The sequence below is a fragment of the Pelobates fuscus genome, chromosome 7, assembly GCF_036172605.1.
Source record: "Pelobates fuscus isolate aPelFus1 chromosome 7, aPelFus1.pri, whole genome shotgun sequence".
NCBI lineage: Eukaryota > Metazoa > Chordata > Amphibia > Anura > Pelobatidae > Pelobates > Pelobates fuscus.
Window position 1 is genome coordinate 190,203,405 of NC_086323.1, and position 27,727 is coordinate 190,231,131.

Here is a 27,727-nt window from a genome sequence, read left to right on the forward strand (position 1 = left end):
GAGGATCCACAACACCCAACACCATAGGTCACCACAAGAAACACGAGGCTGGGGCTTAGGTATAGTCTGCTAATTGGGCTAGAATTAGGGGCAGAACTAAAGATGGTTCCGGTTACTCAGGGCAAGATACTTAACTATATAAATGTATAAATGTTTCACATATCTACATATGATGTATGCGTATCCAATGATATAACCTTGTTTTTTTTTTGATGCCTCACGATGTTGCACCACCTGGTGCAAATGAAACATGCATTATTATGTCGCCAATTGTACTTCCCCCCCCCCCCCCTCTTTTCCTTTCTGTACCCCTCCCACTTATGTTTTGATGTTTTGATTTTTCCTGGAAAATAAAAAACTTTAAATTTGAAAAAAATTACCTACTAAGCCCTCAGTGAGTACTTTTCTAAAAACCTACTTCGTACCCCTACTTTTACCCTTTGTGTCACTATATGCCATTCCCTCTAGAATGTAAGCTCATTGAGCAGGGACCTGCACCTCACTGTTCCTGTACGTCCAGTTGCCTGGTTACAATTACGTGTCTGTTAGTCTATCCATTGTACAGCGCTACGGAATCTGATGGCACTATATAAATAAAATAATAATAATCTATACTTACAATTAAGGTTTTTTGCTACGTTTCTTCACAAATAGCAAAGTTTCATTGAAGTGGATTTAGTTTATAGGAGTCCCTAGGCACGATCCTTACATTCAACACTAAACTGTTCTTGATGTTTTAATGCTAAACAAAAGCCCAGCAATCCATTCCCTTTGTGCTGCTTGAAAACATGAGCCTATCATAGTGTCATTACTGGTATGAATTAGTATTGCTACAAAGAAGTGTGTAAACTCTACCTTAGCCACTTCTCCAGTGGAGCAGAACTAATAGAATTCATGGATCATCAATCAGTGTTAAACTGCTCAAAAATTGATTTTTACTAAATAGAGGAACAGTGCCAGGGGACTCCAGGCATTATAACCAGTTTAATGAGATGCAAAAGTTATGGTGTCTACATTGTCTCTTTAATTTCATCTTTCATTCATCTAACTGGCTCCTTGCATTAGGGATAACAATTTTTCCCCCCTCGATTTCTGAATATATATGCCCTGGGATTAAATTGAGAAGTCAAGTGCAGCGTCACATAAAATCAAGCAGCATTTCAGCTCCACATGACCCTCCACCAAGCCACAAAATGAGCTACTACATCTTTATCCAGGGACCTATTAAAAATATGAGGGTAAGCAATGTTTTACAAAGGCAAGAAAGACATCAGAACCACTGTAAAGAATTAAAGGGTAGACCTGGAGCCACTGCACATGATCTTAATGGACAAAGGTAGGAAAGGAGCATCTGGAAGAGCAGAAATAGACTTATCAGAAGAAGGTGTGCATGTAATGACCACAAGGGACTATTTAAAAATGGATCAACGGAGGCTGTCTGTGCGTCAATGTCCTTCTCACCTTTCCATTTGAATATTTTGAGCTTTCCCTAGTCATCGGCATTGTTAGATATTTTCTGCTAATCCTGGTAGAAAGGATTCCTCTTGCTCCAATGATCGGCTTGTTTCTTCATACATGTGACGTTACAGAACAGCAAACAAAATAGCTTCCATTGTCCTGTAATAGAAAGAAGGTGTGTAAAGGGCTTTTACGCATCACAAAGGCGGACATGTTGGGCACAATGGGGAACACTTTTGCCAGATCCGCTTCCTAAAGATATGGAAATTTTTTAAACAGACTGTGTGTCCTCAAACATTCCAATCCAGTGTGGATCGAATGATCCTCACCCCCCTAAATTTAAGATTGATTTTCATTAAATGCTTACAGGTGGAAAAATCTATGCAGGGATAGTTTTCCATTTAAGATATAGAAAAGTCCAAAGGTTATACAGAGTGAAATGTGGATTAATTATACAGCATGATGCTCCAAATTCATGCAATATTTATATTTTGATGAATACATTCTATAAATTCAAGTTTATTGCACTTGTGTCTGTAGAGTGAACATTTTTCACAGCAAATGTGTTAAACATACCAAGTTCTGAAAAGACATTAAACCCACTTTTATTCTGCAAATCTATGTAAATACAAGCATATACATACAAATAAAGGACAAGTAATCGGTCCCGCCTGTGACACTAAGAATAGAGATAGCGTCCAGGTTTAACCGGTTATCCTTGGCACCAAACTGAGACTCCAGGGGTCTCTCAGGGATTGACCCTAATATAAACTAACCAGAAAAAAACATGGAAATATAGATACAGTGATTCTCAGAAGAAGAAAGAGTGAAAATCACTGTTTCACCTGGATATAAAACAGTAATTTTACTTACCGTAAATTCCTTTTTTCTTAGTATAGTGGCAGTACTCACAAGTGGGATGTTCCTTCCGTTGTTGGACAAGAAGCTCCTCCTTCTTTGAATCTTATAGCTGTGCTCCGCCTGCTGCCTCTATAAAACCTGCAAGATCGAATCACCCGCCAGTAATAAAAAAGAACCAAACGGAGACTGAATAAAGCAAAAAACATTTAATCCAAATGATAGAGGAGGGAAACCCAGTACTGCCATTATACTAAGAAAAAAGGAATTTACGGTAAGTAAAATTACTGTTTTTCCCTTCGTATAGTGGCAGTACTCACAAGTGGGATATAGCAAGATCCCTGCAACCAAACAAAAGGGTGAGGACTCAGCAGGCCACAGCTTGCAGCACCTTACGCTCAAAAGCAGCCTCAGATGATGAAAATATGTCCAGCCTATAATGCTTGATGAAGGTATGCAAGGAAGACCAAGTAGCCGCTTTGCAGATGTCCTCAGGTGATGCCGCTGCCCTTTCAGCCCAGGAGGTCGCCATAGCCCTCATGGAATGAGCTTTCAACGGGAATCTGAGAGGAATCCCTTTGGAGTGATAAGCCAACTTGATGGTATTTGTAAGCCATCTAGCCAGAGAGGGTCCGGAAACAGCACGACCCTTGTACTTGCCTTGAAAGTAGACAAAGAGATGATCTGAGGATCTAAACCCCTGAGTCTTCTGAAGGTAGATCTTCAGGGATCTTCTAACATCCAGGAGATGCCACTTTCTTTCCAGATCCGATGTAGGAGATTGACAAAAGGACGGCAGAATAATAGGTTGGTTAATCGCAGCACTAGAGATAACCATAGGCAAAAAAGAAGGCCTGGGGTGCAGGACCACTTTTTCTTGATGGAATATGGTGAACTCCGGAGAAGATGACAGAGCTCGGATCTCACCAATTCTCCTAGCGGAGGTGATAGCCACCAGGAAAGCCGTCTTGAAGGTTAGCAGCTTGATGGGGACCTGAATCAATGGTTCAAACGGTGGTTCACAAAGGGCTTGAAGAACCAGAGACAAATCCCAGGTAGGAAAAGACACTAATCTGGGAGGCCTCTTCAACCGTATGGACTTAATAAACCTGCGTACAAGCATGTTTGAGGAAATGTCACGAACCAGTAAGTGACTTAGAGCCGAAATCTGGCCCTTGAGTGTAGAGACCCCTAGGCCGGCTTCAAAACCATCCTGCAAAAAAGAAAGGATTTCCGGGATAGATGTTCTGGCAGGATCCGAACCCCGCAGAGCACACCAGGTTCTGAATTTCATCCAGACCCTGAAATAGATTCTCGAAGTGGACAAGCGGACAGAAGATAACAAAACGTCACATAAATGTTCTGAAAGACCATGTCCCTGAAGGATCATCCTTGCAGCAACCATGCCGTCAGGCGAAACATTTCCAGGGTTTCTACGGGAAGAGTCACATTCTCTAATATGGTGGAAGAGATCGGGAGAGACCAACGTGAGATGGTCATATTTTCCACTTCTGAGAACCAACTTCTGTTTGGCCAGAAGGGTAGGACTGCTAGAATTCTTGCCTTCTCCCATCTTATCTTCTGAACAATCCGGGGAATAAGAGCGACAGGAGGGAAAATATAAGCCATGTTGAAGTTCCAAGGGATCGACAGACCGTCCAGGACATCTGGGTAATCTCCTGCTCGGAGAGAAGCAAATCTCTGTACTTTTCGGTTTCTCCTTGTTGCCAACAAGTCTATCTCTGGCCTGCCGAAGCGGGAAACTAGCTCCAAGAAAACCTGGTTTGATAGCGCCCAGTCTGCCTGAGACCAATGACTTCTGCTGAGGTCGTCTGCAATAACGTTTAGAGACCCTTTGATATGGGTAGCTGAGATTGCGAGAAGATTGGCTTGGGCCCAAGACATTATACGGTAGCAGAGATCTTGGAGAGCTTTTACCTTCGTGCCTCCTTGGCGATTTAAATAAGCCACTGTGGTGGCGTTGTCCGACTGAATCCTCACAGTCTGATTGGCGATGACTGAACCGAAGGACACCAGTGCCTTCCAAACCGCTTGTAATTCCCTGAAATTTGAGAAAGCGCCTGCCTCTTCCTTGTTCCAAAGACCTTGATGGAAATGAGAACCGAGATGGGCGCCCCAACCAGTCTGGGAAGCATCTGTGGTTATCGTAATCCACTGTTTTTGTGCAAATGATAGGCCTTTTGAAATATTGCTCCTGTCTCTCCACCAGTTTAGCTGCTTTTTCACCAATTCGGATAGGTGGATGGGAGAGTCTAGATCTTCCTGTTTTCGAGTCCATTGTGAAAGAATGTCCCATTGCAATGGTTTTGATTCTGCCTTTGCCCAAGCCACTGCTGGGATTGCAGAAGTGAGGAGGCCTAGCAACCTCATAGCATCCCTGATTGAGCTTAGGTTTTTCTGCAGCTTTGATACGGCTTTTAAGATCCTCCTTTGTTTCTCTATTGGTAGAAACAGAGACAGGGACTGTGATTCTACCCGAAGACCCAAGAATTCCAGACTCCGAGACGGATTTAACTTGGATTTTTTCAGGTTCAGGATCCAACCGTGATCTTCTAAAACCCTCATCGTAATCTTGAGATGATTTTTTAGCAGTTGTTTCGAATCGGCTTTCAAGAACCAATCGTCCAGGTATGGAACAATCGAGATCCCTTTCAGACGTAAGACTGCTGCTACGGGTGCCAGGATCTTCGTAAAAACTTGAGGGGCTGAAGACAGGCCAAAGGGTAGAGCCTTGAATTGCAAATGGAGAATCCTTCGCTTTCTTGTTAGAACCGCAAACCTGAGAAACTTTCGGGAAGATTCTGAAACCGGTACATGTAGATAAGCATCTTTTAAATCTAACTTTGCCATGTGATCTCCTTTTTGTAAAATGAGCGTTACAGACAGAATACTTTCCATGCGGAACTTCTGGTACGGTATGCAGGTGTTGACTTGTTTTAGGCCTAGTATCGGCCGAAAGGATCCATCTGGTTTCTGAACCAGGAACAGGCGGGAGTAAACACCCTGAAATTCCCAACGTTTGGGTACCTTCTCCACCACACCTAACTTAAAAGAAGAAGAGCTTCTGTTAGGAGTGCTTCCGTTTTTTTCCTTGAAGGATAGTCCGAGAACAGGAAGGAAGGTTGTGGTCTTGTTGAAAACTTTATTCTGTAACCTTCTGAAATTGTTCTTATAATCCACCCATTTGATGTACTCTTTTTCCATTCGTGGGCGAAGAACCGAAGGCGTCCTCCCACTCTTTTGGCGTCAAAACTTCCTCCTTTTGTCTTGCCTGTTGGATTCTTGTCTAGACCACTGGCTGCTGTTTCCACCTTGTTTTTGAAACCTTCGAAACCGCCCTTGGTAACGAAAGGACCGCTGACCCTTATACTGAAATCGTTTATATCCCTGCTGTGGCGAAACCGAACTCGCCACGTGTCCTTGGAGGGGGCTGCTTGCCCGCCTCTTGCCTTTGGACTATGGACCAGACCTTATGTGAATGTGTTAACCCAGATAGTTATGCCATGGAGCCCATTCGTGTAGTTAAAGACTTCGGCTCCGTGGCGAGTGAACTGTGTGAGTAGGATCTGCGCGCTATTCGGTAGTTTTGTGCGCGCAGATCCCAGCTATCTGGGGATATGTGAAATGTCTGTGTGTTATGTGTAAATGTGACTTTATGTATTTTAAAGTGTTTTATGTCGTTTTGCAACCATGTGGTTAATGGAGTCTGCCTCTAGTCCTGGATAATTGGATTACTTCTCCAATTAACTCCAGGGCAGAAGGGAGGAAACCAGGGTGCATTATGGGGATGTTTTTCTGCTAGCCAGGAGGGACAAAAGATACTTTTAGTAACTTTTGAACCCCTGGTCGGATTCATGCCATTTTTTTAATATGTTGTTCCCCTGAATGGATTGATTGTGGATATGTATTTTTATGTGAATGTGATGTATGGTTTTAAAGTTATGAAAGTTGTGTAAAAGTATATTTTACACTGTATGCATAATGGGATTATGTGTCACACTAAGGGGAGGGGATGTGTGGGAGGTAACATCTATGTAATTGGTTCTTTTATGCCTCCCCCTGGGTGTGGCCTGTATGTGTGAGTTGGAAATAAAAGCCAGGCTGGATGAGCCAGTCCAGAGTTCCTGTTTAACCCTCAAAGTGATGTGTCGTCTCATTATTGGGGGAAGGATTTATTGCATGCTGTTCCAGTTGACTGCTAGGAGTATGGTTCCTATTCAATGGTCTACAGCATTCATATGCTTGGGAGAATTTAAAAGGTTTCTCGGATTCGGTGATTGTGGTGTCTGCCAGAGTGCTTGGAGTCCTCAGGAAGCACTAGGAGCATCCATTAACGGAGGTACCAAGTCGGGGTGCCAGGTGATCCGTTACACCTGCGTTCTTGATTCCAGAGGTAGGGCTTTCTTTGTGTCCGACATCTGTTTAATAATGTCTTCCAAAGGTGTTCCAAAGAGTTTGTTCCTCTCAAAGGGTAATTCACACAAGGCAGCCTTGGATGCTGAATCAGCTGTCCATGTACGTAGCCAAAGAGCTCTTCTGGCCACTGACGACAACCCCATAATTCTTGCTGCTAAACGCATAGACTCATCAGAGGCATCCAAAAGAAATTCATCAGATAATTTCAGTAGGAACATAAGATGGGAAGGATCTGCATCTGATTTTCCCATAAGAGACTCTTCCAGGGCCTGTAGCCAAACGCTCTGAGCCCTGAGAACCGCTGAATCTGCAATACCGGCTCTGCATTGGTACCCTGCGGCCTGAAATATTCTTCTACATGAAGTTTCAGCTCGTTTGTCCATTGGGTCTTTAAGTCCTGAGACTTCGCCAATGGGTATAGTGGTTTTCTTAGACAGCTGGGCAATCTGAATATCTACTTTAGGAAGATCTTCCCACTTTTCGTCCGACTGTAGCCTGAACAGCAGTTTAAATTGTTTAGAAATAAATGCACGTCTTTCAGGATTCTTCCATTCTCTATGAAGGAGATCCAAGATTTTAGGTGACATCGGGAAACCTTTAACCTTACCCTTGGTAGGTTCCGTTTCTTGTACCGCTGATGTTACTTCTTTAATAATTTTTTTCAGCTCTTCTGGTGGGAAGCCCTCCTCCACACTGGAAGCTAGGCTGGAAATATCAGAAGGCGAAGAAGGAGAGCATTCTCCTGAAGAAACGTCAGACACCGAAGGAGATCTATTCCTCCTACGTTTCTTAGGCTTCTCTTGTATTGCAGGTTCTTTCTTCACAGAATCTTTAAAAGACTCAAACGTCTGGGACAAATTTTCCTGAAACCAGCCCAGGAAGGATGCCATATCCGTCTGCTTAGCTTTCTCTAGCAATTCCGCAGAGCACTTTACACGTCTTTTTGCGACATCATATTTAATTTAAACGATTCGCTGGTGGTCCACTGGTGCGCACCAGCAGTAGGTGCAGTCAGATCATATCCTCTCCCTCGTGGTTCCGGCGCTCAGTTAGTGAGTCAGAGCACAGGCTCAGAGATTCTCAGCCTGTGCTCTGACAACATTGAAAGTCAGAGCCGTGAAGGAGCGGGTATGGCAAAGAGCTACTGATTAGCATAACATCAATATCCGTTATAAAACCAGAAAAAGGTGGGCATGGATGGTGAACTGATTTGGTGGCGCAATGGGCCACTTGACTGGTTTTGCCCCCCAGGCCTAAGGCTGCCAGCCCTCCCCTGATTACACGTCTTTTTGCGACATCCGTCAGGTAGAGGTACAGCACATTCCAGACAACATAAGTGCTTAGATTTGCTTGTGGCTTTTTTAGGGACAGATGTTGACATCTTGTCTTTATCCGCTTTGTCCGGAGAAATAGGACTGGACATATCTGTGGATCAAAAGATAAATATATAAATAGAAATAGAAGCATGCATAATAATAGATGAGTAAAAGGAGAGATTCATTGTTAAATCTCACCTTATGTCCGTGTAGGAGGGCTGGTGACACGGAGAACCAGAACTGTACACCCACCCTTGGGGTCAGAAAGGTTCTGCACAGTTTATATACCAAATTTAAAAAAAAAAATGAAAAAATTAAATTTGGCGCCAAAACCCCGGTTTCGCGCATGCGCAGTAGCGCGATTCCGTGTTTTGGTGGAACGCAAACGCCTCCCAGCGTGCGTTCCACCACTGTGCGCATGCGTAATGAAATCGAGGAGGACCGCCCGGGAAGCCACAAGAGGGAAGTAACTGGTCGCGTTCCGTAACGCTAAACCAGAAGTACCGCGCCACTCAGTTCCCACCCGGGGAGCTATCGGGCAATTACCTCCCCGATCAGCAGCCTGTGCTGATCGCACCTTTCTCCACCTGAACTGGGGAACCTGTCCGTCCCGTTTGGCGGGACAAGAAGAACTGGCGGGTGATTCGATCTTGCAGGTTTTATAGAGGCAGCAGGCGGAGCACAGCTATAAGATTCAAAGAAGGGGGAGCTTCTTGTCCAACAACAGAAGGAACATCCCACTTGTGAGTACTGCCACTATACGAAGGGAAAAAGTAGTCTGTAGCGGAGAGCTGATTTCTCACAGCTTAACTCCACCAGTATATCCAGAGGATGCAGGAACAAGTAATAAATCCAACAGGGTAACCAGCACAATCAGCAATATAATCCAGGGATATCCCATCACCTTTCCCAATAACTGGACGACACACAGTATCAGGAGTAGAACTGAGGTTTAATCACACCATGCCTGCTTTTATGAGATTCTCCCATGCAAGGGAGGGACTCCCCATAATTAGTACAGTAGCCAATCCCATAGACGTAACCTCCCACACATCTCCTCCCCTTAGAATAACACAAGCTAATTATACAGTGTACACTTTTCTCCAATTCCTGGATGTACCCCAAATATGTGGTACACCTTCAAATATGGTACCCCCTGGTAGCCCTGATCTGGGTGAGGAACATATCCAAAAATTACCCAGATCAGACCAGGGGTTCGGGAGTTATGGGGAGGTAAAGATTTGACCGACCGCATGGCAAAAGTATCCGAAAATAGTTCCATGTATTTTGGCACTGCGGTCGGTCACAGAAAAGGGAATGAAAACACACGAATTGCCTGGGTTATAGAGCCTGGGGAGGGTGTGAATGAATTCCCTTGTTCGTGGGGTTCTTTCTACCGAACGGCGGGCCATTCGGTAGTTTCTACACGAATTCATGGAAGTCTGGAGGTCTCAGCGGTGTTTGTCCGATTTTAGTTCCAGACACTCGACGGCAAAACACCGCTGTTCGGGAGTTTAAGATGGCCGCCGCCACATGTTCGTTTCCCGAATGGCGGCCACCCAGAGGACAAAACCCACATTACATTAATTGCCAATTACCAGTTTGCAACATTGTTGCAAACGGTAATTGGAGGCACACTTATTCCTGGGTGGTCTGGTTGTTCGGTAGTTTCACTCAATATAATGAATGGAGTGATTCTACCGAACAATCAGGCGAATGCTGCATACACAGAAACATACATACTATAAAAGACATCCTTACTGTAATCTGCTGCAAAGTCTTATAGGGGTATTGTTCCCAAAAAGTCATAGAAGGTCCCTGGCTGGTTCTTAAAGGGCCAGTAAGGTCATACACAATCCATTATGTCCAGTCAATGGGTTTAAAGGGTCCCATCTTCCCGTGACCATAATCACTGGGCAGGAGGCGAGTAAGCAGTCCCCTCCAGGAAAATGGAGCAGACTCTAGTACAGGGTCCAGTCCGCTACATAGTCGTAGCTATAATATCTATGTGATAATAGGTAAATGTCCAATACCAAGTGAGAGCTTGGCATAAAGTAATAGACACCAAAAACAAATAAAAATAACAACCTAGTAAGGTGTGCTCCTCCGTCTACACATATATAGCAGCTCGAAATAACTGTATCCAGAGTTCAAATATTAAAAGGTAGCTTTATTAGATTGGGTCTCCGTGTGAGAACTCTGCTAGACCATATACTTAATAAAGGCTGCTAAATAAAGAAAAATATATCCCAGTAAAAAACATAACCTGTAAGGTTAATAAATACTAGGAGCAGAATATAATTGCTTGCATTAGGGACTTCATTCTCCAAAGTATTGATATCAGTCAATCAAGAATACTAGTCCAAAATATCCACAGGCACACACTGTACAGAAACAGCTCCTTGTGGCGGAACCAACCTCGCCACTGGCCACTGGAGGAGCCTGTTCACCCGCCTCCTGCCGCTGGACTATGGCCCCATGTTTAACACTGTTCTTTTTCCCTGCAGAAAGGCTGGTTCGTGCCTTTCTGAGGACTGTTAAAGTCATGCTACCCCAGATAGCTATGCCATGGAGCCCAGCCGTATACTGAAAGACTGTATGAAAGACTTTGGCTCCATGGAGATTGAACTGTATGTATGTGATCTGAGCGCCATCCGGTAATAATGTGCGCTCAGATCTAAGCTATCTGAGGATAGGTAGAATGTATATGTTTTATGTGATAAATGTAACAGTATGTATTTTTATGTCTTTTATTGTCCTTTGTCTGCCATGTGGTTAAGGGAGTTTTGCCTCTGTCCTTGGAGATAATTGGATTACTTCCCAATTATCTCCAGGACAGAGAGGAGGGATTGTGATGCATTGTGGGATTGTAAGCTTGTGATTGGTCAATGTCCAATATGTTTCCCAGTCTTCCATCTGGTCCCCTAGTAGAGTGTCCACCAGGTGGGAGACCTGCATAAAAGCTGGGCAGGTAGCCCCAGTAAATCAGTTCTGCTTGACCCTCAAACTAAGTGTCATTGGATTGGATTGTATGCTGTTACAGTGCGACTGCCAGGAGTGTAAGCTGTTCATATGGTTTTTCCTGTTCGGCTGTTTACAGCATTCGTGTGTTTCCTGTTCGGGAGTTTGGAGCATTCCCCTGGTTCCAGTTCGGTAGATTCGTGAATTCATGTGTTTGCAGTTCGGGAGATTGGTGATTGCAGTAGCTGTCTGTGCATCTGATAAGGGGTATATCGCCTAAACGATTCTTAACCTCGTGTGCAAAACGGTCCGTTACACTCCTACTATACAAACACACACACTATACAGATACAGCTCCTAATATACAGATACAGCTCCTAATATACAGACACACACTATACAGATACAGCTCCTAATATACAGACACACACTGTACAGATACAGCTCCTGATATACAGACACACACTATACAGATACAGGTCCCATTATACAGACACACACTATACAGATCCAGCTCCCATTATACAGACACACACTATACAGATCCAGCTCCCATTATACAGACACACACTATACAGACACACACTATACAGATCCAGCTCCCATTATACAGACACACACTATACAGATCCAGCTCCCATTATACAGACACAGCTCCCATTATACAGACACACACTATACAGATACAGCTCCCATTATACAGACACACACTATACAGACACAGCTCCCATTATACAGACACACACTATACAGATACAGCTCCCATTATACAGACACAGCTCCCATTATACAGACACACACTATACAGATACAGCTCCCATTATACAGACACAGCTCCCATTATACAGACACACACTATACAGATACAGCTCCCATTATACAGACACAGCTCCCATTATACAGACACACACTATACAGATACAGCTCCCATTATACAGACACACACTATACAGATACAGCTCCCATTATACAGACACACACTATACAGTGTAGCGGAGTGCAATGTTAAAATCCACGATCTCCGCTGGTATTAAGGGTAAATCCACAGTCAGCGCTGAAAAGTAAGGCAATATCCCAAATTCCCCCAGTAACCGGACGAAACACAGTTCTGGGAGTCAACTGAGGTCTTTATTCACAGCTTCCAGTATTTATGCAAGTCCCCATGCAAGGGGTTTCCTTACTGACATAGCAGGGGTAATACAGTAGGGGACTACATGGGGGACTTAACATTTGGAGCATTTCTCCCATCAGGCACTGCTGCACGAGAGAGACACTCCTACCAAAATACACCGTTAAGTGGATTATCCCTCCGTGCAGCAGAACCGGCAATTCACATGAAAATCTATAACTTCAATAATATTCACTTTATTTGCACGAACGGACGTTCGGTAGATAGCTGAGGTCTGAGTACACATTTCATGAGAGTATCGCTCAGATCCCAGCTAAAACGACCGAACGCCGCACGAAATACACTTTATTACTAAAATCGTCTGAAAGTACCGAACACCGATGGGAAACCACAATAGGGGAGGAGCGGCCTGGAAGTACAGCGGTGTTCGTGCCGTCGAGTAGCCGTTTTCAGTTCCAGGAACTCGACGACAAAACACCGCTGGGGAGACAAAGGATCCAAGATGGCCGACCGCCGCGTGGTCGGTAGTCGAACGACGGCCACCTAGGAAAGCAATTAACTACCGATTGCAACAATGTTGCAATCTGTTAATTGGTGCCACACGACCCTCAGTGTGTGGGCTTGGGTTCGGTACTTATTTCGTTTCACGAACAGCCGGTAAAGTTGCTGTTCGTGAAACAACCATGTAAATGCTAGCGGCTTTCGGCTGCTAGCATACGAATACTATAGGATACAGGCAATCATACAGTTCAATACAGAAAGCAAATTACATTTAAACACAATATGGCAGCAATGCTTAGGACAACCTTTAAAGACACAGTTCTATAGTCTGAAGTGGCTAGGTTTGCCACATACAGATACAGCTCCCATTATACAGACACACACTGTACAGATACAGCTCCCAATATACAGACACACACTATACAGATACAGCTCCTAATATACAGATACAGCTTCTAATATACAGACACACACTATACAGATACAGCTCCTAATATACAGACACAGCTCCTAATATACAGACACACATTGTACAGATAGAGCTCCCATTATACAGACACAGCTCCCATTATACAGACACACACTATACAGATACAGCTCCCATCATACAGACAGACACTATACAGATACAGCTCCTAATATACACACACACACTATACAGATACAGCTCCTAATATACAGACACACACTATACAGATACAGCTCCTAATATACAGATACAGCTCCTAATATACTGACACACAATACACAGATACAGCTCCTAATATACAGACACACACTGCACAGATACAGCTCCTAATATACAGACACACACTGCACAGATACAGCTCCTAATATACAGACACACACTGCACAGATACAGCTCCTAATATACAGACAAACACTGTAAAGATACAGCATCTAATATACAGACACACACTATACAGATACATCTCCCATTATACAGACACACACTATACAGATACAGCTCCCATTATACAGACACACACTATACAGATACAGCTCCCATTATACAGACACACACTGTAGCGGACTGGACCCTGCACCAGAGTCTGCCCCAGTTTCCTGGAGGGGACTGCTTGCCCGCCTGCTGCCTTTGGACTTTGGCCCTGGGAGGTTGGGCCCTTTAAAAACAGTGTTCGGTCCTAACAGAGTGCATGTCACTCATTCTGGCCCTTCAATTACTGTGGGAGAAGGATTGGCACTTTTTCTATGGCACTTCGGATGCAGCCGAAGTGCCGAAGTTACCGGCATCGGACAAAGGACCACGTGGCGGCGGCCATTTAACTTCGAACACCGCCGACCCTTACCATCGACTCCACTTTGACACTTCGACTAAAGTCGAAGTACCGGCAACACTTCGAACGGGACTTAGCCGTTTTTATGCAGGAAACTGACCGACCGCACAGCCCAAATCCATGGAACTGAAAATGTGCTTGCGGTCGGTCATAAAAGAACTTCCGTGTAACTTTTGATATACTGGAGGGATTTGTATGATTTTTGAGAATGTTTATGTTTAAATTATGCCGAGTCTGAATATGTTATTTTTATGGAGATTGGATGTATGGTTTTAGAGTTATAAATGTTGGTTAAAAAGTATGTTTTAACTGTATGTGTAATTGAGTTTCCTCTCAGGATAAGGGGAGGGAATATGTGGTATGTAACTGTGATATGATTGGTTGTTTTATCCCTCCCTGTGGGCGGTCTTGTATTTGCAATAACTGTAATAAAAACCAGGCTGGGTGTCCGACACCAGAGTTCCTGTTTTAACCCTCAAAGTGAAGTGTCGTGTCATTCTTGGGGGAAGATTTATTGTATGCTGTTCCAGTTTGACTGCAAGGAGTGTAAACCTATTCATATGGTTTCCTATTCAACTGTCTACAGCATTCAGAGGCTTGAGAGGATTTATATGCTTCTCCGGTTCGGTGATTGTGGTGTCTGCCAGAGTGCTTGGAGTCCTCAGGAAACGCTAGGAGCATCCTTTAACGGAGGTACCCAGTCGGGGTGCCAGGCGATCCGTTACATTGGTGGCAAGCGGTGGGATGGCGTCCTGGTGTGAGAGGAACGACACCCTAGAGACACAGGAATCAATATGGAGCGACATAGAGCCAGCGAGTCCCTGGACAACGCTCGAGGTAACAGAGGAGTTTAACCGGAGGTTACAGAGCCTCTTGGCCACACTGGATAAGCCGATAACAGAGGCAGCCAGGATGGCATGCAGAGAACAAGAGATGTGGGAAGAAACTCTGGAGGGTGTCCAGCGTTGGAGAGGTGAGCGCCTCCCCAGCGAGGAGCAACGACTACAAGCGCGAGTGGCCCTACGGATGCCTATGCTGGGAGACCAGCCCCGGGAAGAGTTGGCAATACAGCTTGATTCACTGGTATGGAGGGAACTGGTTCTCGATGATGCGTACCAAGCGATACATTGGTACGCGGTTCAGCGGGTTCACGGAATGGCCAAGTTCGACAAACCGGAGGGCCAGGAGTACAATGGCCCTGGTTTATTATGGGGGGCCTTTGCGGAACCGGACTTTGGGAGTGCAGCAGAACCCCCGGCTTTGGGACATACTTAACTATAGAGAGGCCATGCTGGATCTCCCTATGGCTGGAGACCTGGAGCCAGACCTGATTGACTTGGCCGTCCAGGAATGGGAGATTGAACAGGATTACCAACACCTGATAAGTTCCAGCCAGTCATCTTATACTCTGCAGGTACCACCAGAGCAGGGGGAGTTCGAACAGGATTAAACCCTTTTATTTGATACAGTAACCCTACCTGATTCTAACCTGAGGGGGCTTATGGACTGCACACTATTGGGAGTGTTGAGTTTCGTCCTTCCTCCCCAACCACCAAGCCTGGAGTCTGTACCATCTACCCCCCCGAGCGGCAGTGTGTACCCCAGGGAGCTGAAGGTGCCGTCCTTCCTCCCCAGCGGCAGAGTGTCCTGCAGGCAGCAGAGACAGTCAGTCTCGCACCCCAGCCGAAGGACAAAATATTGAAAGTTGGCTCCCCTCTCTACCAGCAGAGAGAGTGTCAGGGAGAGGAGCCTGTGACCCCCTCTTCCCAGCGGCGGAAAGTGTGTAAGGGAGAGGAGTTTGTTACCCCCTCTCTCCAGCAGCAGCATAGCCCACCAAGGGGAGACAGTAAGCCCCACAACAGCACAGATGGGACCGTGGTCTCTGCGCCCAAGCTACAGGGAGTACAGATGGTCAGCCCTGCTCCACAGCGGCTGGAAGTGTGTAAGGGAGAGGAGTTTGTTACCCCCTCTCCCCAGCGGCAGCCTAACCCACCAAGGGGAGATGTTAAACCCCACAACTGTGCAGATGGGACCGTAGTCTCTGCACTTGCAGCACAAGGGGAAGGGACGGTCAGTCCTGTCTCCCAGCCACAGAGCCGTGTATCCAGAGGGGAGTCAGTCGGTCTACCCCTCCCACAACCAGGCTCCAACCAGGCTACTTCCGGGGTAGCGCTGGCACCAGGGCAGAGTACCCCTAGTCTCTGTCCACTCAGCAGCCCACCAAGGGGAGACACTAAGTTCCCCACTGGCGCAGATGGGACCATGGTCTCTGCACCCAAGCTACAAGGAGTACGGACAGTCGGTCCTGCTTACCAGTGGCAGAGTTGTCTACTGGGAGGAAAGAACCTCGTCCCCCCCCTACCCAGCGGCAACCTAGCCCACCAAAGGGAGATGATAAGCCCCACACCGGTGCAGATGGGACCATGGTCTCTGTGCCCAAACCACAGGGGGTAGGGACGGTCGGTCCTGTCCCCCTACAGCAGGGCTGTTTATCCAAAGGGGAGACAGCCTGTCTTCCCATCCAGCAGCAACCCCAGGTCCAGAGTGAGGAGCCGCTTACGACATTTCCTCAACTGGGCTCCAACCAGGCTACTCCCATAGTAGCGCTGGCAGCGGGGCAGAGTACCGCTGGTCTCTGCCCACTCAGCAACCCACCGATCCGGAGCGCCAGTAAACCCCAGAGCCGAGGGGGAGTTCCTGGACATGGACAAGCTACCCACTACCCCAGGTGTAGTAACTCTCTTGTGGGTGGGCTGTACTGCTGATTGTGTTCTGTGGGTGGGTTGCTGGACTAACCAGGGCACTGACCGGCAGCAGGTCAGATACCCTGTTAGTCTAGTTGGTAAAGGGGAGAAATGTAGCGGACTGGAGCCTGCCCCAGTTTCCTGGAGGGGACTGCTTGCCCGCCTGCTGCCTTTGGACTATGGCCCTGGGAGGTTGGGCCCTTTAAAAACAGTGTTCGGTCCTAACAGAGTGCATGTCACTCATTCTGGCCCTTCAATTACTGTGGGAGAAGGATTGGCACTTTTTCTATGGCACTTCGGATGCAGCCGAAGTGACCGGCATCGGACAAAGGACCACGTGGCGGCGGCCATTTTAACTTCGAACACCGCCGACCCTTACCATCGACTCCACTTTGACACTTCGACTAAAGTCGAAGTACCGGCAACACTTCGAACGGGACTTAGCCGTTTTTATGCAGGAAACTGACCGACCGCACAGCCCAAATGCATGGAACAGTTTTGGGCAAGAAAATGTGCTTGCGGTCGGTCATAAAAGAACTTCCGTGTAACTTTTGATATACTGGAGGGATTTGTATGATTTTTGAGAATGTTTATGTTTATGCTGAGTATGCTGAGTCTGAATATGTTATTTTTATGGAGATTGGATGTATGGTTTTAGAGTTATGAATGTTGGTTAAAAAGTATGTTTTAAAATGTATGTATAATTGGATTACCTTCCAGGCTAAGGGGAGGGAATCTGTGGGATGTAACCATTGTGTGATTGGTGTATTGTAAATCCTTCCCTTGCATTGGAGAATCCTTTATAAGACAGTGTGTGAATAAATCTAGAGTTCCTGTTTTAACCCTCAAAGTAAAGTGTTGTCTCATTCTTGGGGGAGGATTTATTGCATGCTGTTTCAGTTTGACTGCTAGGAGTACAAACCTATTCGTATGGTTCCTATTCAACTGTCTACAGCATTCAGAGGCTCGAGAGTATTTAAAAGCTTCTCAAATTAGGTGATTGTGGTGTCTGCCAGAGTGCTTGGAGTCCTCAGGAAACGCTAGGAGCATCCTTCAACGGAGGTACCCAGTCGGGGTGCCAGGCGATCAGTTACACACACTATACAGATACAGCTCCCATTATACAGACACACACTATACAGATACAGCTCCCATTATACAGACACACACTATACAGATACAGCTCCCATTATACAGACACACACTATACAGATACAGCTCCTAATATACAGACACACACTATACAGATACAGCTCCCTAAATACAGACACACATTATACAGATACAGCTCCCATTATACAGACACACACTATACAGATACAGCTCCCATTATACAGACACACACTATACAGATACAGCTCCTAATATACAGACACACACTATACAGATACAGCTCCCTAAATACAGACACACATTATACAGATACAGCTCCCATTATACAGACACACACTATACAGATACAGCTCCCATTATACAGACACACACTATACAGATACAGCTCCTAATATACAGACACACACTGTACAGATACAGCTCCTAATATACAGACACACACTGTACAGATACAGCTCCCATTATACAGACACACACTATACAGATACAGGTCCTAATATACAGACACACACTATACAGATACAGCTCCTAATATACAGACACACACTGTACAGATACATCTCCCATTATACAGACACACACTATACAGATACAGCTCCCATTATACAGACACGCACTATACAGATACAGCTCCCATTATACAGACACACACTATACAGATACAGCTCCCATTATACAGACACACACTATACAGATACAGCTCCCATTATACAGACACACACTATACAGATACAGCTCCCATTATACAGACACGCACTATACAGATACAGCTCCTAATATACAGACACACACTATACAGATACAGCTCCCATTATACAGACACACACTATACAGATACAGCTCCCATTATACAGACACACACTATACAGATACAGGTCCTAATATACAGACACACACTATACAGATACAGCTCCCATTATACAGACACACACTATTCAGATACAGCTCCCATTATACAGACAGGCACTATACAGATACAGCTCCTAATATACAGACACACACTATACAGGTACAGCTCCCAATATACAGAAACACACTATACAGATACAGCTCCCATTATACAGACACACACTATACAGATACAGCTCCCATTATACAGACACACACTATACAGATACAGCTCCCATTAAACAGACACACACTATACAGATACAGCTCCCATTATACAGACACACACTATACAGATACAGCTCCCATTATACAGACACACACTATACAGATACAGCTCCCATTATACAGACACACACTATACAGATACAGCTCCAATTATACAGACACACACTATACAGATACAGCTCCAATTATACAGACACACACTATACAGATACAGCTCCCATTATACAGACACACACTATACAGATACAGCTCCCATTATACAGACACGCACTATACAGATACAGCTCCTAATATACAGACACACACTATACAGATACAGCTCCTAATATACAGACACACACTGTACAGGTACAGCTCCTAATATACAGACACACACTGTACAGATACAGCTCCCATTATACAGACACACACTATATAGATACAGCTCCTAATATACAGACACACACTATACAGATACAGCTCCTAATATACAGACACACACTGTACAGATACAGCTCCCATTATACAGACACACACTATACAGATACAGCTCCCATTATACAGACACACACTATATAGATACAGCTCCCATTATACAGACACACACCATACAGATACAGCTATAATAATATATGATATAGACATATTTCCCAGCAGTCTCAATGATCCCCTCCAGCTGTCACCTACACAGTGCAGGATCCTGATGTCAACACCGGAAGTAGCTGCTGCGAGGAGGTTTAAACACATAAGTTGTAATCGCACTGTCATTTTTCCAGAGTCCCGGAAGTAGCATCTCTGAGGTGCTCTAAACACACGAGATGTAATCAACGCTCTTCTAGTGAAGTTTCCATCTACTGTTCCTATACCGGAAGTGACGTCATTCTGGCTGAGATGCTTAGAGGGCCATATTGATTTCGGTTAAGGGAAGTACAATACGTTAAAATGGTTGTCAGAACAGAAAATGTGAACATGAAACACTAATTTACAAAGGCTGTGCATGAAACTAGTCATTAAAAATTATCGGTTTTTTTTCTTTAACTAATAAAATGAATTCTACAGGTCAGAATTAGCCATTAAAGAAATACTATAATGTAAGGAATACAAACCAGCTATGGTGCATAGTCCTAGTTGCAAATTAATAGAGAACAGGGGGAATAGGGCAAGCCAGAGATACAACTGGTACACAAATAACGGGGGTAGCCCCAAATAGACACTATGGAATAGAGGTAGTGTACCAAGGAAAGGGCTGGGATAAGAGTACGATATGGATCCAGACATGGAGAAATATCATACATGGAAAACAAATACATTTTATGAAAAAACTATTAAAATTGCCCATTGGCAAGACAAAACAATAATGCTCATGTACTGTGAATAAACCCTAAAGTGAAATATAAATATATAAAAATTAGGGATACGATAGGTGTAAACAAAATAAACACCAACTGGTATGATTACTTGTGGCAAACCTAGCCACTTAAGACTATTGGGATGTATAAGGCTGGCCCTGAAGAGACTGGAGATATAGGGCTTATTCTTTGTTGTTCGCTTAACCCCTTAAGGACCAAACTTCTGGAATAAAAGGGAATCTTGACATGTCACACATGTCATGTGTCCTTAAGGGGTTAAATATGTAATAGAGAGCATTCGTATGCTAGTGGCGCGAAAGCCGCTAGCATTCCTATGGTAGTTTCACGAACAGTGACTTTCAACACTGTTCGTGAAACGAACAAAGTACCGAATGGTAGACCACACACAGGGGGTCGTTTGGCTCCCATTACGGATTGCAACATTGTGTCTATCCTCTGTTAATTGATTCTCAGGGTGGTCGCCGTTCGACACCGACCACGCGGCGGCGGCCATCTTGGATCCCCTTTTAGCCCATCGGTGTTTGGTTGTCGTGTGTCTGGAACTAAAATCGGCTACTCAACGGCATGAACACAGCTGGACTTCCAGACCATTCGGGACCACCGGTCCTTCAGTAGTTTCCTACAAATCGTTCATTCGTATGTTTTCTTGTGTGTGCGCATATTAAACGAAGTTTCGTGTGGCATTCGGCTAATTGTGCTGGGATCTGAGCGGTAGTTTCCCGAAGTATGCGCTCAGATCCCAGCTATCTATACATATGTCATTCGGTTAAATGGCACGAATGACGTGCAAGTTATGTATTTTTAAGTGAAAAGACAGGTTCTGCTGTACAGAGGGATACTCCACTTAACAGGATATTCTTATGGGAGTATCCCTCTCGTACAGCAGTGCATGGTGGGAAAATTGTCCTGTATGCTCAGTTCCCCATGTAGTCCCCTACTGTACAACCCCTGCAAAGTCACTCCAGAAACCCCTTACCTGGGGAACCACATAAATACTGTGACCTGTGAATAAAATCTCAGTTGACTCCCAGCCTATGTGTCGTCTAGTTCTTGGGAAGGAAGGATTCTTATAACGCTACCGGGATTATTGGATATTGTACCTGCCTACCTGGATTATTATATGCTGTTTCTGTCTACCAGCGGAGATACTGTGTATTATACTACCTCTCTGCTATATTACTCAATGCGTGGTGTTGGTGAATACACTCGTACTAGGATCAAGGTAGCGCGTAACTCCCCTAAAGATTGTAAAATTCTATGCACACGTCTGTGCCAAGAATAATTAAAAAATTACTCAATAGAGTAAAGTAATAGGGGATAGCCCTTGATTATTTTTTTCCTTATGCATATTTGATGCATGTGAGTGCGGTATTAATATTTATATTTTCTATTAACTGCAGATTTTAGCACCACTAATGTAACTTTTTTAGATCTAGATATTTTATTAAGGAGAATAAAATCCATACAAAAACACACTTTAAGAAAGTTCATGTCAATAATTCTATAGGAACTGACAGTTGTCATTATAAAAGTTGGCTGGATAGCATAGATTTCGGAGCTGAGAGGCGGATCAGGGCAGAGAGATCCCCAGCACCAAGGGAGCCCGGCGCTGGAGAAAGGTAAGTGCTGAAGGGGTTTTAACCACACACACACTCTCGCTAACAGACACACACATTTACTGACAGACACACACTCAGTGACAGATATACATACTCACTGACAGACAGACATATACACTCACTTACAAAACATACTGTAGAATATTGCATATTCTATGTTTCTATTAATTATATATAGATGTGTGGATTGACATAAGAAACAGATGGTCTAAGTCACATGGCTTTCTTTGCATGAGAGCTCTGGAATGTGGATTTGGGGGTCTTGTCCTTAAATGGCTAGAGTTATAGTCTGACATCAGTATGGGCACATATATATATATATATATATATATATATATATATATATATATAGTAACAGAGCCACGAGGGCGCTCTCTCTCTTGTCTCTGTCTCTTGGCTCTTGTCTCTCTCTGGCTCTCTCTCGATGTAAGGATGTAAAGAAGTCCAGCAATTACCATCTGCTGTTGAATGTCCATTATCCTGTAACATCATTTGTTGTTTTATTATGTATCAGTAACTAAGAATAAACCTGAAGAAACCGTCAGTCAGATTGTGTATTAGTACTTTTCAATAATATAGACATCTATTATTGTGGCGAGCATTTGGCCCAAGACTATATATACAAAAGACGTATATATATCAATCAACTGAAGACAAGAAGAAATTAAGAAGATTTAACAGTGACGAATTCAAACCAGTTTTTACACATACACTCTCACTGACAAACACACACTCACTAACAGACACACACAAACTTACACCAGGGCTGCCATCAGAAATTTTGGGGCCCCTAACACAGCTCAAGGTCTGGGCCCCCGGGTGCCCGCCTCCAAGACCACCCCAGGGCCTGCCTCCAATTCCCGCCCACAGGAATACACACACAGACACAAAAAGACACAGACACACACACACAGACAAAGATACACACATAATAACAGACACAAATACTGAAACAGACATACACACATAGTGAAACAGACATACACACATATACAGACACATACTAACATACATACAGACACACACTCATAAGGAGATACAGATTCAAACACACATACTGACATACAGACACACACACTAACATACATACATATTCACACACACACATATACATACAGACAAGCAGACATACAAACTGACAAGCAGACATACAAACTGACAAACAGACATACATACTGACAAACAGAAATACTTATTGACATACATTCATACTGACATACAGACACATATATACACAAAAATACATACTGACATGCATACATACATACATACTGACATCCACATACATACATACATACTGATACATACATACATACAGACAAACATACATACATGCTGGCATACATACATACATACATACATACATACACATACATACATACATAAATACATGCTGGCATACATACATACATACAGACAGACACATACTCACATTCATACATACACACACACCTCATTTTTCAGCCAGCCTCCTCTTCCTTACCTTTTTGTAATAATGGGGTAGCTGGGGATGATGTGTCGGCTGCCTTTCCTCTCCTCTCCCAGGTTGCTTCCTCCTTCCCACGCAGAGTAAGCTGGGAGGAAGTGACCAGCCGTCACTTCCTCCCAGCAGAACTTGCGTTGCGGCTGCATTTTTTTTTTAAAGGGGCCCGGTCGCGCTATTATACGCCCACAGCGCTGACCGGGCCCCTGAAGATATAGGGCCCATTGGATGGCCCTAAATACTTGGGCCACCTGATGGGCCCTGGTGCAGATGCACCGGCGGCAGTTCTGCCGCTCCACGTGGGGCCTGGGCGGCAGGGCACCACTTGGGCCGCCGGGCCCGTGACAACCGTCATGGTTGTCACCCCCTGATGGCAGCCACACACACTAACACACTGACCCTCACTAGCAGACACACACTCAATAACAGACACACACAAACTAACACACAACTAACACAAAAACTAACACACTCACTGACACACTAGCAGACACACACAAACACACAACTAACACACTCAGTAACAGACACACACACACTGACACACAAAAATTAACACACACACACACACACTCATATTTCTTTTTTTTTTTATTTAGCCTCCCTACCTTTGAGAGTGTTGAGGGGATTCCCTGGGCTCCAGTGGGGCTGCCCGGCAGCCAGTCCTGCAGGCAGCAAGGGGGCCCTGATCCTCCTGTTCAGCTCCCTCGCGCGCCACTTACTGATGCTGGAGCCGGAATGACGCCATATTCAGGCTCCGGCATCAGTTCGGTGCGTGCGAGGGAGCTGGGCAGAGAGCGCTCAGCGGACAATGCTCCCTCGCGTGCCCGCCATGCAACGCCACTGCCAGCCTCGGGCGGGGGGCCTGAGGTGGCCAGCTCCTGGGCCCCCCAGGAGAAGAAGCTGGCAAACTGGTGTACATACCCGGTTACTTGGCGGCCGGGCCCCCTGGTGGGCCGGGCCTGGTCGCAGCTGCGACCCCTGCGACCTCGGTATGTACGCCAGTGGACACATATACATACATATATAAGACCATACATATATTAGATTATTTTTGTATCAACTGAATGCTTGACTTGATGTTTGATCTCTCCTTGTGTCTGTTCATATTAGGGCCAATTTGTAACAAATACAAAAATTTGGGGGGGAATGTTCTTTTAACCCCTTAACAACGAGTGACGGACGAGGTCCGTCACTCAGGGGAATGCGTTAATGACGAGTGACGGACCTCGTCCGTCACCCGTTAAAATTAACCCCAGATTGCCGCAATCGCGGCGATCGTGGGGTTAATGGTGCTCCGGTCTGCCTCTGCATTAGAGGCAGACCGGGAGCACCGGATCCGGCTGTCCCAGTACATGTGCCCGCTCTGACAGCATGTCTGAGCGGGCACATGTGCTCTGTATACTCACCTCCGCCTCCCTGCACTTCCGGGTTCAGTGTGAAGTGCAGGGAGACGGAGCAGTGTTGATCCTGCCCCCTGGTGACAAAAAAATAAAGTTTAATTAAAATCCCACACCCCTTCCCTGCCAATTGATCACTGACTACAGTGATCAATTGGCAGGGATTACATTTTACTATGATCTGATGGGTTTTTTTAACCCCTGAGGGTTAATTTTTTTTTTTTTTTACATTTATTTTATTAATTAATTTAAATATTTTTAAATTATAAATTTAGCTAGCTGGGGAGGGTGGGGAATTGGGGGATTTAGTATTAGGCTAACTAGGGGTTAACGTTAAAAAAGTTTAAAAATAAGCTTTAAAAAGTTAAAAAACTAAGTTAAAAAAAGTTTTAATAACGTTTAAGTAAAAAATTAAAAAAATAAACCATTTACGCAGTCCAAATAAAAATTAACCCCTTCCCTGCCAGTCGATCACTGCCTACAGTGATCAAAATACAGATCACAGTATTATACTGTGATCTAATTTTTTTTTTAACCCCTGACGATTAACTTTTATTTATTTTTTTAACCCTCAGGGGTTAAATTTATTTAATTAACTAATTTAAATATTGTATAATTAAATATTTTGCTAGCCGGGGTGGGTGGGAGTTATGGGAAAATGGGGAATTTACTGTTAGTGCTGCTTACTGCTAGTTAGGGGTTAACGTAAAAAAAAAGCTTAGAAAAATGTTAAATCTGTAAAAAAAAAGTTTTACGAAAGTTTAGGAAACTTTAAAAAAATTAATAAGCAAAACAAAAGTTTAAAAAATAGTTTTAAAAAGTAAAAAAAGTTTTAAAAAGTAAAAAAAATACATTTAATAACGCTCATTACCACTACACCTGGTACAAGCTAGCGGAAAAATGATCCCACACTAAGGTTCAAAATATGCCTTTTGAAATACCCTGGGATGTCTTCTTTAAGAAATGGTATGGCTTTATGGGGTATTTGGATTATATAGCCAGGTAAAATACTCTAAAATGGGACATGGGCACAGCGTAAAAATTTAAAGTTTGAAAAAAAAATGGAATGGCTGTGTCCCAAATGTGCCCCTCCGATGTCCACATATACCTGGCAAAGGTACATGCGGGGGTATTTTTGTACTCAGCAGACATAGCTGAGCAACATATGAAGTATTATACAGTGGTAGTACACATATGGTTTGCAAAATATACGGTGCAAACTCACTTTGTGTGTCAAAAAGGCAGAAAAAAACGCTTATTACCACTACACCTGGTACACGCTAGCAGAAAAATGATCCCACGCTAAGGTTCAAAATATGCCTTTTGAAATACCCTGGGGTGTCTACTTTAAGAAATGGTAGGCCTTTGTGGGGTAGTTTGAATTTAAAACCTGCGAAGATGCTTGGAAATTGCACATAGGCCCGGCGTCAAAATTCAAAGTTCGGTAAAAACTGATATGGCTTGGTCTCCTATATGGCACTGTAGCTTCACAAAATAGTGCGTTAGACATACAATGGGGGTGTCCTTTTACTCAGAAGACTTAGCTGAGCATAATTTGGGGATTTGAACTTAGTGGCACACATGAAATATACAAAATGCCCAGCAAAAATGCAATCCGTATGTAAAAAATGCACAAAATTATTTTTTACCACATACTTTGGCATGCAATGGTAAAAAAATGGGGGCATGTTAAGGCACAATATGCACCTTATGGGATACCCTGGAGTGTCTACTTTTACAAATGGTAGGCCTTTGTGGGGTTTTTTTGAACAGTCAAACTGTTATAATACCCCAAATGGAAGCATAGGCTCATTAAATCCGTCTCTCAAAATTCTACTGTGAATACTGAAAAGGACAGGTCTCCTATATGGCACTGTAGCTTCACGAAATAGTGCCAAAGACATACAATGGGGGTACCGTTGTACTCAGCAGAAGTAACTGAACACATAATAAAACTTTGTACAGGAATAGCACACACCAACTTTACAAAATACACATGAGAAGTTCTTTGTTATAAGTTTGTGTGGTTAAGGTTAAATGGCTACGTAGAAAGTGTCAAAACAACCTTAGGTAAATAGCCTGTGGTGTCTACTTTATATAAATATATACTTTTGTGTGGCAATTTTGTTTTCTTTTATGGCTATTAAGCTTACAAGACAAACATACCAAATTCTAAAATCGCTCCACATTAAAAGTTTATTTTACTCCTTGTGCTTTGTGACCTGTAACTACCAAAAAAAACTTAAAATCCCAGACACATTATATATTCTGTAAATCAGAACAACTAAATGAATTTATTTTTAATTACTTTCCTTAACCTGCACTAATTAGGCACACATTATTATTGCAAAAACTGTAAAAAAAATCTAAATTTTTCATTTTTTTTGCATTTTTCTGTATTTTTTTTATAATAAATAAGCATGTATATATATATATATACATGTTACATCAAATGAAAGCCCTTTCTGTCCTTTAAAAAACGGTATATAATATTCGTCGGTGCAATAAATTAGTCAAATGCAAATTGCAGTTGAACGCAAACAGCAAAAAATTCAAAAAATGCCGTTGTCATAAAGTGAAAGACAAGCTTACGAAGCTCTGTCCTTAAGGGGTTAAAGAAACATTTTAGAAGCACCATAACCTTTATAGCGCACTGTAGTAGTTATGGTGCCAGGAGCACCTCCCACTCATAAATAGACCATTTTGAATGGTTTGACTTCTTACCTGGGGTCTGTTAATCTCCAAAGAAATTTAAGATCCTCAGCCAATGGGCTAGGCCCTGTATTACTGCAGAGATGAGGTGTGGCGGTCTATGGACGAATTCTTTACATGTGGGTCAGGGCATTACTGGCACTATAACTACTACTACTATAACTATTTAAAGGACCACTCTAGGCACCCAGACCACTTCAGCTTAATGAAGTGGTCTGGGTGCCAGGTCCCTC

General features: G+C 43.9%; 1 protein-coding gene across 2 annotated transcripts in view; it reads right to left on the bottom strand.

The window, feature by feature from the left end:
- LOC134568408 (uncharacterized) overlaps positions 1–19,674 on the bottom strand; it is a 76,689-nt gene extending 57,015 nt beyond the window's left edge. Inside the window, exons 1-2 of one of the 2 annotated variants that reach the window (XM_063426984.1) lie at positions 19,598–19,674; positions 1,462–1,617 (exon numbers count right to left, since the gene is read on the bottom strand). In XM_063426984.1, coding sequence (XP_063283054.1) covers positions 1,462–1,503 — 42 coding nt within the window. In that variant the 5' untranslated portion in view covers positions 1,504–1,617; positions 19,598–19,674. Of the gene's footprint in view, positions 1–1,461; positions 1,618–1,825; positions 1,844–19,597 lie in introns of those variants that run through there. The other variant, XM_063426985.1, reaches the window with a different exon arrangement.
- Between the last annotated feature and the right edge of the window lie 8,053 nt (positions 19,675–27,727).